At 34.3% G+C, this 15191-nt stretch overlaps 2 protein-coding genes across 9 annotated transcripts; both read right to left on the bottom strand.

Moving 5' to 3' along the window:
- Positions 1 to 910: 910 nt before the first annotated feature.
- LOC124846317 (Core-2/I-branching beta-1,6-N-acetylglucosaminyltransferase family protein) lies at positions 911 to 4022 on the bottom strand. Of its 2 annotated transcripts, none has more exons than XM_088093168.1 (2): positions 2340 to 4022; positions 911 to 1374 (listed from the first exon to the last, which is right to left on the bottom strand). In XM_088093168.1, the coding sequence occupies exon 1, from the start codon at positions 3457 to 3459 to the stop codon at positions 2353 to 2355; it is 1107 nt and encodes a 368-aa protein (XP_087949294.1). In that variant the 5' UTR covers positions 3460 to 4022; the 3' UTR covers positions 911 to 1374; positions 2340 to 2352. The 2 variants fall into 2 exon arrangements, with proteins under 2 accessions (XP_087949294.1, XP_087949293.1); XM_088093167.1 differs by having other exon boundaries at positions 911 to 1371; positions 2340 to 4013.
- A 4385-nt stretch (positions 4023 to 8407) lies between these two features.
- Positions 8408 to 14790, bottom strand: IQD5 (IQ-domain 5). Of its 7 annotated transcripts, XM_088093176.1 has the most exons (8): positions 14501 to 14790; positions 13874 to 13937; positions 13248 to 13364; positions 12164 to 12400; positions 11514 to 11741; positions 10687 to 10800; positions 9627 to 10116; positions 8408 to 8909 (listed from the first exon to the last, which is right to left on the bottom strand). In XM_088093176.1, the coding sequence occupies exons 3-8, from the start codon at positions 13329 to 13331 to the stop codon at positions 8767 to 8769; spliced, it is 1296 nt and encodes a 431-aa protein (XP_087949302.1). In that variant the 5' UTR covers positions 13332 to 13364; positions 13874 to 13937; positions 14501 to 14790; the 3' UTR covers positions 8408 to 8766. The 7 variants fall into 7 exon arrangements, with proteins under 7 accessions (XP_087949302.1, XP_047179610.1, XP_047179626.1 ...); XM_047323654.2 differs by lacking the exon at positions 13874 to 13937 and having other exon boundaries at positions 12164 to 12397; XM_047323670.2 differs by lacking the exon at positions 13874 to 13937 and having other exon boundaries at positions 12164 to 12397; positions 14544 to 14790.
- Between the last annotated feature and the right edge of the window lie 401 nt (positions 14791 to 15191).

The following is a 15191-nucleotide window of genomic DNA, read 5'->3' as shown; positions in this document are numbered from 1 at the left end:
TGCTATTAAGGTTCCTCCCCTATCAACAAATAACTTAGAAGAGCATCAGCTTATTAAAGTAATCAATTATTATAAAATGAATAATTGTTTCTTACTTTTTCTATGAAAGTTACAGTTCAAATGTTGCTGTACAGAGGGGGGTTCAATCATATTATATACTGTATTGAGTAAATGAAAACACCTTAAAATAGTTCACAGGATTAATCAACACCGACATCCTAAAATAACAAAATAACTTACTATATTTTTGTCAGGTTTCAGAATGAGGTTAAAAATAAAAAGGAAATCCCAGTGAATTCACAGAGATACAAACTAGAAGTTGATCTCTTGTCTGTGTACAACGTGTCTAGATAACTAAATGGAAGCCAACTGTCTCTACGTGAGGCGTGGTCCCACCCACATCAGAAGTTTGCGACTTTCCTGTCCTCTGGGGTCCATTTTTATTGAGAAAGCGAATAGAACCAGCAGCACCGACAAGTTTCAATTTTGTCGCGGGTTATAGAAGCCATTTATGCATATCTATGAGAACATGATCATCAACAATATAATAATATATGAATTTGAACAGTTCATAACTATTAACAATTATTATACTGCCACCGACTCCTCCGATGAAAAAAATGTTTAAATGAAAGTCCAATCTTGGTAAAGCATAGACAAGTATAACAACAGAGCAAGAAACTGATCCCGTGACTGCTTCACACAAATTCTAAAAGAATATTTATTTCTTTTGCTTTCAAGAAGCATTTATGTAGCAGAATGAGAGTAAAGCAACTATATGACACTTTCCACAGAAGGGCACAAAAAGCAAATGAAAGAGGTCAAACGGAATGAACAAACAGAGCGGTGGAAATAGCAAGGTTCCAAAGGGATCGAATCGAGAATGGGGAAGCAAGAAATTGGCCAAATATGGACAGAATTTTTTTTCCTGTTATAATTGCAGTCACTGTTGCCTCACGTTTAGACAACAGCTCTTTCTTTTTCTTTTTTTCTTTTGAAAAGTAGTAACACTGTAGAGCTTTGAAACAATGTTTTACACAACTCTATGTACAAAACCGACCCACAAAAGGAAAAACTACCTACATGATTTTCTATGACAAATTCGCAATTACTTGAGCACTTGCACCATGCTAAATACACTTGACTAGGGCACCCGCCTTTCTTTTTCAACTCTCGCAGGTGTTTACCTGTTTCTTGGCTCTTTCTATTTTGATCTGATTCCCTCATTTTTGCAGTCCCAAGACTCGTAATTTGAAAGCTTAGGGTATATAGGATGTGGGCTATACGTGCCTCTTCAAACCATACACCACCATCAAGCCATAGCCAAAGCAATATGATCTTTTCATAAATCTCTTCATTGACCTTTTCCACCTGCTAGAATAAAATTTGGTTGAACAAGATTATCACGACAGAAAAAACAAATGAGGAAATTCATAAAAAAAAAATCCACCCACAATAGCCTCGACAAGCATCCGTATTTTGTGCATGACAAACCAAATTAATAACAAAAAAATGCAACAGGCCGATTAGAATCTAGGAAATGCCTACATAACACTTCAGATTAGACTCATCCACGTATTCATATATTAACTGTGTGAATGTGAATTAGGTAGAAATACTTATACATTACCTATGAATTAAGTGTATGCATTCACAACCAGATCCAAATTCACAACAATGCAAAAGATAAGGAGTCCCTATCCTTACTAAACGCGGCAACTAACTACTCTAGCACCACCATGATTTTGACATTCAGAACACAAGAAGTAGATGTCATAAACCTTTTTCCCATCACAAAGCAGCAAGGGCATGAACACCGCAAATGCAAAAAGCAACATACTCTCCATAAAGAGCGAGAGAATCCCATTCCATGCAAGCACTAATGAACCTACTGAAAAGCAACTTGAGGAGGTCCCATCAAAATGTACATCAGTGCCTCCTCCTTATTTCACCAAAGGACTAAACATGTTCAGATTTCAGTTGAGAGATAACAAAATTACTTTTACTATCATAGCAACAAATTATTCCTCCTTCATTTTGTGCATTGAAAATTCACAAAAAGTAATTCTCAACTTTAAACCCCTAGAAATATCATCATGCAGCACTTTGATGCTGTAAACGTAAGAAAAGCACATAACACAAGCATCAAACCCAGATTCAATATATAAAGCTGAAGATGGAAACACCCACCCTCCAGCAACAAAGATCCAATCATTTTGACTGTAATAACACAGACAAACCCCAACTCATTGTATCTATGGCTAAGTGCAGACAACTCTGATAAATCACAAGAACTAAAATAAAATAAAATAACACGAGGAAAGAAAAAAAAAACGTACCGTGCTTGAAATTTCAATTCTTGAAGATGACAGATTTGGCAATGCGCATCAACGGTTCCAAGCAATCCGGGGTGAATTTCCTGGCGAATAGGTAAGACTCAGAATTATTGGACTGGCGGAGCCGGAGAATTAGTTCCGACGAGACTTCCGAAGGCCGGTAAGTATAGGGGTGACCGTTGACGGTGCCGGTCCAATTAACTCTGGTGAGCGTGTATTTGGTGCAGCCATCAGGATCTGCCATGGACAAGAGCGTGGGAAAGTAATGCTCCTCGGGGTAGCATTCGTCGTCGCGGTAACAGGGGATCTTGAATTTCCTCCAGAGGGTTCGGTCCTTGACGACGAGGAGAGCGTGGCGGCGCGTGAGGGCGAAGAATTGGGAGCCGACACGGAACTTTTCGAAGGGGACTTCGGGCATCAAGGCGTAGCGGCCGCGGGAGGAGTAGCGTTTCCAGAGCCTGGGAGCGTGGGAGAGGATTTCGATGAAAGATTTGTACTTGAGGCGGATGCCGAGGCGGGAGGATTCGGGATCGGAGGAGTCGAAGGTGGGGGAGACGAGGAGGGAGTGGTAGGTGTAGGTGAAGGAGTGGAGAGGAACGCAGTGCTGGGAGAGGAGGGCGAAGTAGGCGTTGGCGGGGTCGTCGAGGAGGGCAGTGGCGAGGAGGCGGCGCGTGGCGGAGATGAGGGTGGGGGAGGCGCGGAAGGTGCGTTTGGAGGGGATGAATTTGTTGGCGAAGAGCGGCGAGAGAGGGCGCGTGATGTTGACGGAGGGGTCGGCGTGGATGTAGATGTTGAAGAGGTTAGACGGGGTGTCGTGGAAGAAGAGGTCCCAGAGGGGGGAGAAGTGGAGATCGGTGTTTGTGAGGAAAAGGAAGGCTATTTTGAGAGAGGGGTTTTTGGATGAGAGGTGGAAGAATTTGGAGGGGTTGGTGGCGGAGGCGGTGGAGGCGCGGGAATTGGCGAGGGTGATGGCGCGGTTGAAGAGGTTGATGTCATCGAGTTCGTCGGAGGGGGAGATTGGTAGAGAGTGGGGTTTGGGAGGAAGGATCCGAGGAGCGAGGAAGAAGAGGATTGGGAGGGAGAGGAGGAGGGAGAAGGTTAACACAAATGGGGTTGAGAACATTGAATTTGGGGCAATCCTCAATTGAGGTAAAATGCTCCACTGCAACACTCCTCCTGCCACTACCGGCCAATGCCTCTGGTCTGGAATTGTGAACGATCGATTTCTATTCCCCTCCACTACTCATCAATCGATCACTCTCTCTCTCTTTCTCTGTCTCTGTGTTTCTGGGACAGAAACAAAAACAGAAACACAAAAACACACGGGTTTTTGTTTTCTAGGGTTGGGGGAAGAAAAGAGGGGTTAATGTTTTTGTCGGGAGAAAAAAGGGTTTGGGTTTGGTGAGAGGAGAAAGATTGGGTGTGGAAGAAGAAGGTGGGTAGTGGCTACAGGAGGGGTTGAGGTTGGGATTTTTCCTTTTTCCTTTTTCTGTTATCTTCTATCACGCTCTACTGTGTAACTGCGAGGTGTTACCGTACCATACCACATGTAACTTCACACAATTCAAATTCCGCTGGAAAACAAGATCGCAGGTTTTTTTTTTGTTTTTTTTTTAATTTTTTTTTAACCCTGCCAAGTTTGCTTTTGTTGGTAACAATAGCAAACTAACTTGAATCAGGCGTTAGCCAAAACCATATACGCTACCTCGCCACCTTGAGATTCTATTCTTAGATAAAACTGTGTTACCAGAAAATTAAACTTTCTTGTTGATAAAAATAATATCAACAACCGAAAAATACCTTAATAATCTATTCACTCTTTTTCCATCTGTATACATTAATATATTGCTTTTTTTTGTCCATCGATATTTATTAAAAATACTGTATTATTGTTTACGTTTATAAACCGATTTTTTTTACAAAATTATATTGTTAATATATTATAGTATTTTATATTGAGTATAAAAATATAAACCTTTTAATATAAAAGTATAGTAAACTATTTAGTTAAAGTAAACATATTTAAATATTAAATAAAATAAAATAAATTAATTTGAATTTTGAATTTTGAATTTTTTTAAAGCAGTCCTTTCCAATATATTATTGCTTTAAACTATAACTCTTTATCTATTACATTTTGATAATAATTTATACATCAATTTACACTTTGTTTTAAAATAATTTATATTTTAAAAACTAATTTTATATCAAATCTATTATAATATAAGAAAAGAAAATACTGAAAACTTATTTTAATATCCATATTGTCAGACCCCATTTAAACATCAAAAACCTCAAGTAGTGAGATCCATGTGTTGTGTCAAAAGGAGAGTGAACGTCTCAGTTAGTGGAAAACAGGTGGATGCAGGAGAGTGGCCGTTCGTTTTGGGTGACGGCAGTATCTACATGTCTTTCTTCTTCTCCTTCTCCAAACTGCTGAAACTCTTTTCTCCTCCTTCTCTCTAAAATCTCCTTCTTCTCTCTAAGAAAACATCACCATTTCTTCTTCTGATCACCTCTCAGGCACCGCTGGAACACTCCCGACATCAAGAACTTCCATTTAAATCGATCTGTTTGTGATTCTGAGCTGGTGAGTTTCCTTCTCTTTAAGCACGTTCGTTCATTCTCACATGCAACTCTCTATTTCTGGTTGCCTGATGGGATGGTATAGTTCTGAGTGTCCTGGTTTCTCTGTTTGGTCCAGTAATCCTAAAACGGGATTGTCGAACGTTAGGTCTTTGGTAGTGGGAAGTCTGCCTCGTTGAGCTTTCGGTTACGTATAGAGGTAAGAAAAGCTTTTATGATACGTTTGATTATTTGATGAGTATGAAATATGATTGTATTGCTGGTTTGGATGTGTGGATGGACGTATGATATACGCCGTGAACTGAGTTAGAATAGAGTTTAATCTTTGAACCATTTACATGGAATTATTTTATTAATAAATAAATATTAAACTAATATTTGAATAGTTATGAAATCATTAAAATATTTGTTAAAAAGATTTTGTGATACTTTTTAAAGAAAATTTTATTGATCATAAATTTAATTTTAGATTTTTTTTTCTATATTTGGATTTGAATTTGAAAAATTCTATTATTGTTTTAATTAAAAAAACTTGAGTTAATAATAAATGATAATTACTTCAAATTTTTTTTGACTCAAGTCAACCCGTGGTCAGTTAAACTGATGACCCGTTTTTATTACTCAGTCTCTTATAAAATTAAATTTAAAAATATATTTTAATTTTATTTTATAAAATACTATCATTTAAAAATAATAATAATTTTAACAATAACTATCAACAATAAAACATTTATATTAAGTATGTAAAATTGATGATCTAACTGTCGAAATGAAAAATAATATTTTAAAAACTATCAATCCGATCAAAAAATTAACAAAATTGAAAATCATTTCTTTCATTTTTTATTTTTTTAATTAAAAAAATAAAAAAACAGTTTAGAAAGGATCTAAGTCATATTTAATAGGGTTAAATATGTTTTTAGTCCCTAAACTATTGACCGTTTCTGGTTTTCGTCCCTCTTCCAAAGTAAGGTACAATTTAGTCCTCAATCTTTAAAAAACGTTCGTTTTAGTCGAAAAAACGAACGTTTTGAGGACTAAAAACAAAATTTTGAGGACTAAAACGAACGTTTTTCTAAAGAATGAGGACCAAATTGTAGACGAAAATCAGAAACGGCCAATAGTTTAGGGACTAAAAACATATTTAACCCTATTTAATATTATAAAATAAACATAACTACTTTTGTAACGGCATATCATTATATGTACAACGTTACTATTACATCAACTTAAACGAATATAAATTTATTAGAGCATTATATGCCCATATATGATATTTTAATTATACGTATTAGTGCCTCAGTGTATCTTATTTTATATTACAACTTTATAAATATTATATTTACAACTTTATTCAATCATTAGATTTCAAATATAACTTTTTTCAATTTTCTACATTAGCTATAATCTATTTATAGAATTAGCATTTAATAAACTCTAACAGATAATTAATCTATATTAGCATTTAGTACACTCTAACAAAATATTAATGTAGTATTTTTGCTTTGAAAATCTCAAAAATATTTCCATCATACTATCAAACATTACACATTAGATATTAATTCATTTATCATTTATTTTTCATTGAGATAATATTCAATTATAATATTTCCAACATAAATTATATATTTGTAAATTTCAAATATAAAATCTCTTTCATCTCTTATAACTTGACATATTCTTTATGAGTATGATTCCAGCATAGTTGATAATCTTTTTCTATACTCATCATTCAATACATTCTAATATTTCATCAATGTAGTATATTCTTTTTGGAAATCTCTACAATATCTCTATCCATACAATCAAACATCACACATTACATATTAATTAATTTACCATTTATTTTTCTTTGCATTAGTCTAATATTCAATTATAACATTTCAATTAATTATCAAAACAATAAGATATATTTTTTCTAACCACAAATTTCTAATTATTAATCTTAATTGTCAAACTGAAAATCCATATTTCAAAAATTATCTATTCATGATTTTAACAATAGAGCCTAAAAACAAAATCAAAGTGGCTTCAACGCCAAAATCCTGGAGCTTAGTGACGCCAATGCCTACACCGCTGGAACTACTAACTTTTGAGTGTCTAGTGATCACAGGGTAGCACCTGACAACTTTAACCATTGGAGCTCATTGTCATGGTTTCTACATAGAAGACATTCAGTTGTTTTGTGGTACCGCTGATGTTATATCACATTTTTAACTTCGAAATTTGACGATGGTTGTCCAATTTGATCATCTATGAAATATTAGTTCCTTTTAGTTTAAAATGTCTTATTTTAATTCAAAATAACTATAAAATAGATTAATCAATTCAAACTAGCTCCATAGATAACAATATCAATTATTCAAACAATAAATCTCAATTCAACGCTTTAATCATACTCAACTTATCAATTTAAAAAATAACCATGCAATTATTATAGATAGATTAGTTTTTATTATTTAAAGTAAAAACCTCTAAGTCAAATGTTACTCCTACAACTCTAATTCTCCCAGAATGTTTTAACTACAAAAAGAAAACGTCATTGATCATAAACAAACAAATATTCACTTTTGTCTATTTTGAGTCACGTAACTCAAAATACTATACTAACTAAAAAAATAAGCAACAATTGAACTTACTCTCTTTTGACTTTTTAATCAATTAAATGTATTGAATTCTCTACAAAAATCTCTCCTAAGATCTCTTATCATCAAACAAATGAAAAATAATATCAAAGATCTAAAAAGAAAACAAAAAAATATAAATAATTTTTAAAAAAATAATAATCTTTATAAAATAAAACTTGATTAATAAAAATTCTATTTATTATATAACATTTTAAATATAAAATAATTAAGTATTATTTATTAAAAATCACTATTACCTTTCACTTATTTTCTTTGTCTTTTTTTTTTATTTTAGATAACAACAACAAAAGTTATCTATTTTTTTTACATTCACATTGATTGCAACTATCATTTATATATTAACCAGGATCTCAGAGCTCTTTAATAATAAGATAAGATAAGTAAGATAATGAGTAACATCAGTTAATTACAAAAATTTAACAGTAAAAGTTCAAATGAAAAATATAAATTTTTAACGATTTAATAGTTTAAAAAATTGAATAAAAACTCAATTAAAAACATCTAAATTTATCATATACTTAAAATTTATTCAAGTCTATTTAAAAGTATGACTTTTTTTTTTAATAAACAAATTAGTTATAAAATTTGTAAATAATGTGAAACTTGATAGATATAATCATCAAGATAAATTAATATTACAAATGTATGAATTGATTTATATACATACATATATTCACATAAATAAACGGGAACGTCATGTACCTTCTTCACTCGATCTACTATTCAACATGATTGTCTGGAATTTAATCAATTCTAACCCAAATTTCATAACGAATTAACAAGAAATAAAATCTACGAAATATTGAGTAGGTAAAATAGGCTCATCAAAGAACAACAGGCAACAACAATACAATGCCTAAAAGAGTTATCGCACACTGAAAAGTGTACGTTTTTTATATAAATACATCATGTTATCACATACATTCTGACCACAACAAATCCTCCATAAATAAAAAGCAAACTTTTATCAACCAGGCAAATCTTATTCCTATCACAACCCAAGCCAATCTCAAAACTGCAAAACCACATCACTGTCTTCAAGGATGAACTAAGAACAAAGCCTCACCGCTTCCGATTATATGCACCCACTATATATGCACGGTATATATCAATGGAGAAAAGAGTGATTTCCCTTTTTCGAGATTCTCGAAACTACATTCACATCTGCTTAAGATCACATCCTCTTTTCCATTTAGCTATGGATCTGATTTTGTATTCACATCCCTTCTTCCATTGAGCTTAGGCTTATCCCTACTAGACTTTTGTGTGCTTAGCGACCCTTTCACGTTAGTACCACTAATCGGGTGTTTGACTATTTGAGATCCTGCACCACCCCCTGCTTAGCATAGATAAGAAATAATATTTAGCAAAGACTGGTTCTATACTAACATAATCCAGACAGCTGGATTCTCAGATTCCTTACTGGGCTTTCGACAACACACTAATCTTAGAAATAAAGATTATTGCATAAAACTCCTAATCAAAATTGCAAATTAATTTCATAGGGGGTTTACGAAACATCAGAGGTGTTATTCCAGAGACTAACATTTTAGAATGGATAATTCAAACCATGCTGAATACAGCGGAAGGGGTTTCTACCAGTCCTGGCCAAAATTTATTTGCAAATTAAGAATGCTGAAGTTTAGGAAAACTTCTCCACAACATTGCCATAAGGATCAAATTGGCACGAAGTTATTTAGACTTATTTTAAGCCTCAAAATAACTCTTCAAGTGATTGATCATCTTTACTTCCGTAAAACCCTTCACGAAAAAAACTCGTAAAAATAGCATTGCTCTTGCAACTGGGATGCATGTTATCAGTTTAATTTTAAGGCTTAAGGTCCTCTACAATAATGGCCAACCTCTGTAATGAGTGAATGCAGTTGGGTAACTTGAAATTTAGTTGTCAATCTCAAACTAGCTGAAAGTGGAATGCATCGATTGGGTTAGTATATCTATATTATAGTTCACTTAACAATTGTCCCAACCTCGTGAAACAGGTGTCAGACCCCCAGTCTACAAAAAGCAATAAAATGATCATAAATAGAATACTCACCGTTGTTAGGCAGAGATAATCGTTTTTTTGCCTGCTTATCTACCTGTGTTGTTCTCTCCTTTGGATTACTGTGAGATCTTGATCCAATTCTAAGTTTTGAGTTCACTTCTTCAGCAGTATTTTCAACATTACCCTTAGAGGTTGGCTTAACGGATTGTGTTTTTGATGATTCTAGCAAACCAGCAGACTTACTAGGTGATGAATCACACTCATCAGAAATAGTGGGACCAGTTCCATGATTTGCCGGGTTTGGATGAGTGTTTGATGAGAATGGTTTCTTGTTAGCAGAGGTCAACTGAGGTGTGGTTCCACTTTTACCATCCTTAGCTTCATTTTCATGCACAGTTACCCCATCCTTCACATTAATGTCAACAAAGCGGTTCTCCCAAGGCCGGACAGCCATCCATCTTTCTAACCAATTCCAACCCCAGCTACTTTTGTCTGGTTCAAATCCAGAGGAAACTGGCTGTTGTCTTGATCCTGCCTGCCACTGCCAAGGGGAAAATTTGAAAAATCTTACACCAAGCCTGTGGACCAAAACGATGTATCAAAGGAAAATGGAAACTATAACCAACGAAAAACCACGGATCATGTGATTAAGGAAATCGTTGGACAAAAATTCTGACTTCGTTCTACTTCTAGAAGTTCCCTACCATACATATTACTATGTTAGTATGTACACTATCAATGTAAATCATTACTAGCGACAAAACTAAGTGGCTTGATTGAATAATGTTTGAATTGGTCTAGTATTTTTTTTATTTCTTTTTGGGAAAAACAATTCCAAAGCTGTTACTACTCTTTTCTATGATTCTATATACAAACGTGTGTTTAAGGTGGACAGTTCAAAACAACTGATTGAGATGGAGTTCACAATAATAGAATAGGAAGTAGAAATTAACTTCTGATCTCTCCTGATGGAGAATAGCTAGAAGGGAAAACGACACCTTCCTGTAAATTAAATTTCGTATATTTCTTATCATGCAGACTGCAGAAAAAATGAACTAATGTATAATATTGACTACAGTCATAATTAAAAAATATGCTACTGTAAATTCACCTGATGAGATAGAGCATATGCCATGGCTCTCTCACGTTTTGCTGCTGCCTCCTGTCTCTTCAATATCTTAGCCTGAATATCTTCAACAGATCCTACACTATCACACCATCCTTCCTATATGTAAATTTTTAAAAAGTTGAGTTATTAATCACCATTAGTACATCACAATGTCCCTCAAACAGAAAATTTTGATAAGAAACTGCAATTTAATCACATTACATATGATACAACATTATCAGAGGTGCTGCAGAAAAACAAGGAAATAATATTGAAAGAATGGAAAATGGATGAGAGCAATGCCATCTTGTTTACAGTTTCGAAAATACACTCTCCAGTCTCCAATTCACATCTTCTGTGGATTATTAATTTTTTACCCTTTTCCAAGTCCTATGTTTCTTATCCTGATATACCCATCAGAAACGTCTCAAAGAAATTAAACCAGCTCACTACATTTAACTATAGGCACATAGTTTGTACCAATCCTGCTTAAGTATGAGCCTTATGATAATTATTGTGAATAAATTGGTAAATAAGAAACAGGAAATCATGTAGTCACAGTAAAGTGAAACTAAATATAGAATGAAAGGTTGCTCAGAAAATACCAATTGATGGATCCAAAAAACTACATTAAGCATAAATTTATTGCAATTAGATCCAAGTGACAGGTAGCAAGGAGGAAAATCAAACAGCCATCTCAAATTCACGCTTAATTTCTTAATACCCATCCCCCAGGAAAATGGATAACAATAAAATAATAGTGAAAAAGGTGAACTGCACAACTAAAAAAGGGTAATGACAGTTTCAGAACAGTACTCCTTAGTCCTTACTTCTATTTCTCGAACTCGAGCTTCATTTGCAATGTTTTGCTGAAGTTTCTGTTGTGATGCTTGAGTTTCCAATGCCATGCAAACACGCCTTGCCCGAACACGAGCTTGAACCCTCACCAAAGCTTGCATACAACGGAGTGTTATTGCTGCTTGTTTTCTCACTGCATGGCCTCTTACTAGGGCCTGAAGCCTTACCACACCTTTCAAGGCTCGTAATGCTCTTCTGGCCTGATACATAAAACATAATTTTCCAGGTAGGTCAAAGCTGTTGATGTTGACAATAAAACTGCTGAATTTTGATTTTTAACAACTCTCAAACAAATACAAAAGTAAATAAAAGAAAAAGACAATAAAAAAAAATCCAAAGTGCATCTCAAAGAAAGATCAATTAAATTCCAGAAACAACTGACACCTAAAGTTAGACAAGTATTGTCAATCGTGACAATATCTGATTCTTCTATGCCAAAATAATTTTTGAGAAAAAGATAGATTCCTGAATTGGGGGATGGGACGATTAAACAGCATCACATAAACACTGCCCTAAGGTCACATTGAAAAATATAATAACAAATTCAGTTTATATAATTTATTGTAATAAAAGATTTTCATCCAGCTAATGTAAATTAAGACAAATTTAATATGAAATTTACCAAAAATCCTCGAAACGCTGTTTGAATGTGTATTGCAGCCCATTCCTCCCTCATCTGTTGATCATGTACAGCATCAGGTGCTTGTTGGGAAGCAGAAGACGAATAATTGGCATCAAGGTTTGCATGGACATTATCATCTCCAATAGGTGGAGTAGCTTCACAATCCAATTCGTTTGGAAGTTTACCATTATCAAATTCAACCACTTGCCTTCGTTGATGATGTAACTTGCCAACCTTCTAACAGTTGAAAAGTTAAAAAATACAGTTATTTAACAATATATAATGAGTGATATTTTATAAAGGAATGGAACCAGAAGAACTTATTTTGGATATCTCATATGGTAAAGATGCCACCCCTTGGGTGGCTCTTAAAGATTTCATCTTAAATCTTATTGACATTATGTTGTCCTATAGGTATTTAAATCGCACCCCAGTAATTGAGACAAGTCATGTGAGACTTTCCAACAAATCTCTCACATGCTAAGGTATTAACATTGGTTTGCCATCAGGTTTGGAGGATGGCATATCTCCTCTAAAAACCAACTGGTATAAAGTGAAATTATGCTATAGGTATTTAAACTGAGCCCTAGTTATTGACACAGGCAATGCAAGACGTTCCAATAACTCTCCTATGTGCCAGCAATAATATTCGCTTGCCATCGGATTTGGGAGATGCGGTATTCCCTCTCATCTCTAGTGGACCTTATTTTAAATTTTACAAAACTCAGTTTGTATAGTTTCCAGGAGGAAAATTCCTTGAGTACATACTAACATTGAAAATACCAATAACAAAACTAGTTAATCAAGGTGAACCATGCTGATGAAGAATAAAAACAACTCTACTAAACGCCCTCTGAGAATAACACGCACAAACACAAAAACAAGATTTTCCCACTTAAGATGGAACCCAAGCAACAAAACTCTTGCTTTTCTTTTGTGGTAGTGTGGATTCAAATAAGTACATGGTGATACAGAACCTCAGTTAAAAACACCACATCTGACGGTTATTTTCGCCACCAGATTATGGAAAGAAATACTAAAACCCCCGATTACGAGAATGAAATGTTATGAGAAAGAAACTTACATTTCCGTCCTTCTGAGAAGACTCTGGCTTTTCTGATTTCTTTAGACCAATCAATGCTCTAATCCACTTCCCTGATACACCCATTTCCAGTGCAATTTATCTCAATCTAGCACAAACCTGGAACAGAAATATATGGCAAAGTCAATGCAAAAGTAGTTTAGTATTCACAATCTTCACTGGCCTAAGAGCTATGGAAACAAAAAAGTCAAGACCAGCACAAAGCATCGATGTGAGCAAGCTTAACATACAAGGTTTATTTAAAAATGACAACTAATTCAAATATGTCACAGTAATATGCCTTCTTATGACTTTTATAGTCTATATTGGTTATTATGATTGGTCCAATTTCTAAGCTCATTTTCAAAATACTAGTACTTTACTGAATTGGTTACATCTATGGGAAAAGAGTTTCACTTCTAAGCAAACATGAGCAGTGAGGCCTGAAAAAAGTACCACGAAATCTGCCACAACAGAGTTACTACATATTACTTGATGAAAATGCACCTTTTGAAATTACCAGTGTTTACTCTTTTATTTCTAGTTTGGCTTCATGACTAACACCACTTGATCAAGACATTGACCTCGTATAAATCCAAGACCATTTATAGAATGAAAAAGGGAATTACATGGAATAGCTCCATTGAAAAAGCAACATTTGATGCCATGGAGGATCAGCCATAAACTGCAAATCTGAACAAATGTTTTTTTCGTTGTCATGTGAAGGCCTGGATAGCCAAGTGATATTAAGAAATGCAGCTTGTACCAGACTACAACGTTAGGTTTATGTGTGCATGTTAAATTTCAATAAAAAGTGTGCTTCAATAAGGTTAATCCGAGTGGCGAAGTCTGTTAGAGTGTTTTAAACACATACACACACAAAACTAAATAGAATTGCTTAACAACTTGACGAAAATGTCTTTTCAACTCATGGAAAAGATGAAAGCACGAAGCTTGAACTAGTGCACTAAAACTGAAGTAACAACGACCACGAAAATTGAAAACTACAGATACTACAAAGATCGAGATCCTATGACAAACAAAGAAAATTAGATGAGCAATGATAACCAGGGAGGTTGATAATTGCACTAAATTAAAGTAAACTTGGTTGCTTGAAGAATGAATTTCGTGAGACATAAATAAATGCGCGATAGATTTGGTAACTTCGCAACAGTTCAATTTAATGGCATTAAAACCTAGAATTCCAACCAAGAAAAACTCAGATCCAGAGATAGAAGCTTTGCAACACAATTCACCTTAAAGTCAAGCAAGAGAGATTATCACAGAGATAAAATTCACCATCAAACACGAGAATGTGGCGAACCGTCACTGAGTCAAATGCCGAGTTCTCGCTCACGCAAACTCAGTGCCTATTCAGAAGAGTTCCATGTGAAGTTGGTTCTATATCACTCCGCAGTGATGTTCAATAGAAATTAATAATAATAAAAGCAAAGAAAGTAGACAAAGAAGATAAAACAAAAGAAGAGAAAAAAATAATTGTGTTGGAAAGAGATGAACGGTGAATGAATGTAGAATGTAATAATTATGATAAAAAATTGTAATTATAATGATATTAAGTGAATGAAACTTTGGATAGTATCTGCTAATATTTTAATGATATTAAATGATAACTAATATTGGTTTTAAAAAAGACGAGAGGGAGCACGAGAACAGAATCAGGATTTAGGATAGGTGTGGTCTAACGTGCACCGGGACGATAGCAGCACGCAAAACGACTACGTCTAGCTGTCAATGGAGTGATTCACGGAAAAGTGTTAATGCACTATTCCCACCATATGTAGATCATATTAATCTTGTTTAGTTAATCAACTTATTGAGATAATGCAAATGGCTATATTTTATAAAGTTAAACAGTGTGTTTGAAGATTCATTATTCTCTTTGTTTATTTATATTTTAGTTATTTAAATTATGCATTATTTCTAATT

The sequence above is a fragment of the Vigna umbellata genome, chromosome 6 (genome assembly GCF_029865625.1).
Source record: "Vigna umbellata cultivar VRB3 chromosome 6, Vumbellata_1.0, whole genome shotgun sequence".
Lineage (NCBI taxonomy): Eukaryota > Viridiplantae > Streptophyta > Magnoliopsida > Fabales > Fabaceae > Vigna > Vigna umbellata.
Note: the sequence above shows the minus strand (reverse complement) of the source record. Positions and strands in the feature narration are given on the sequence as shown.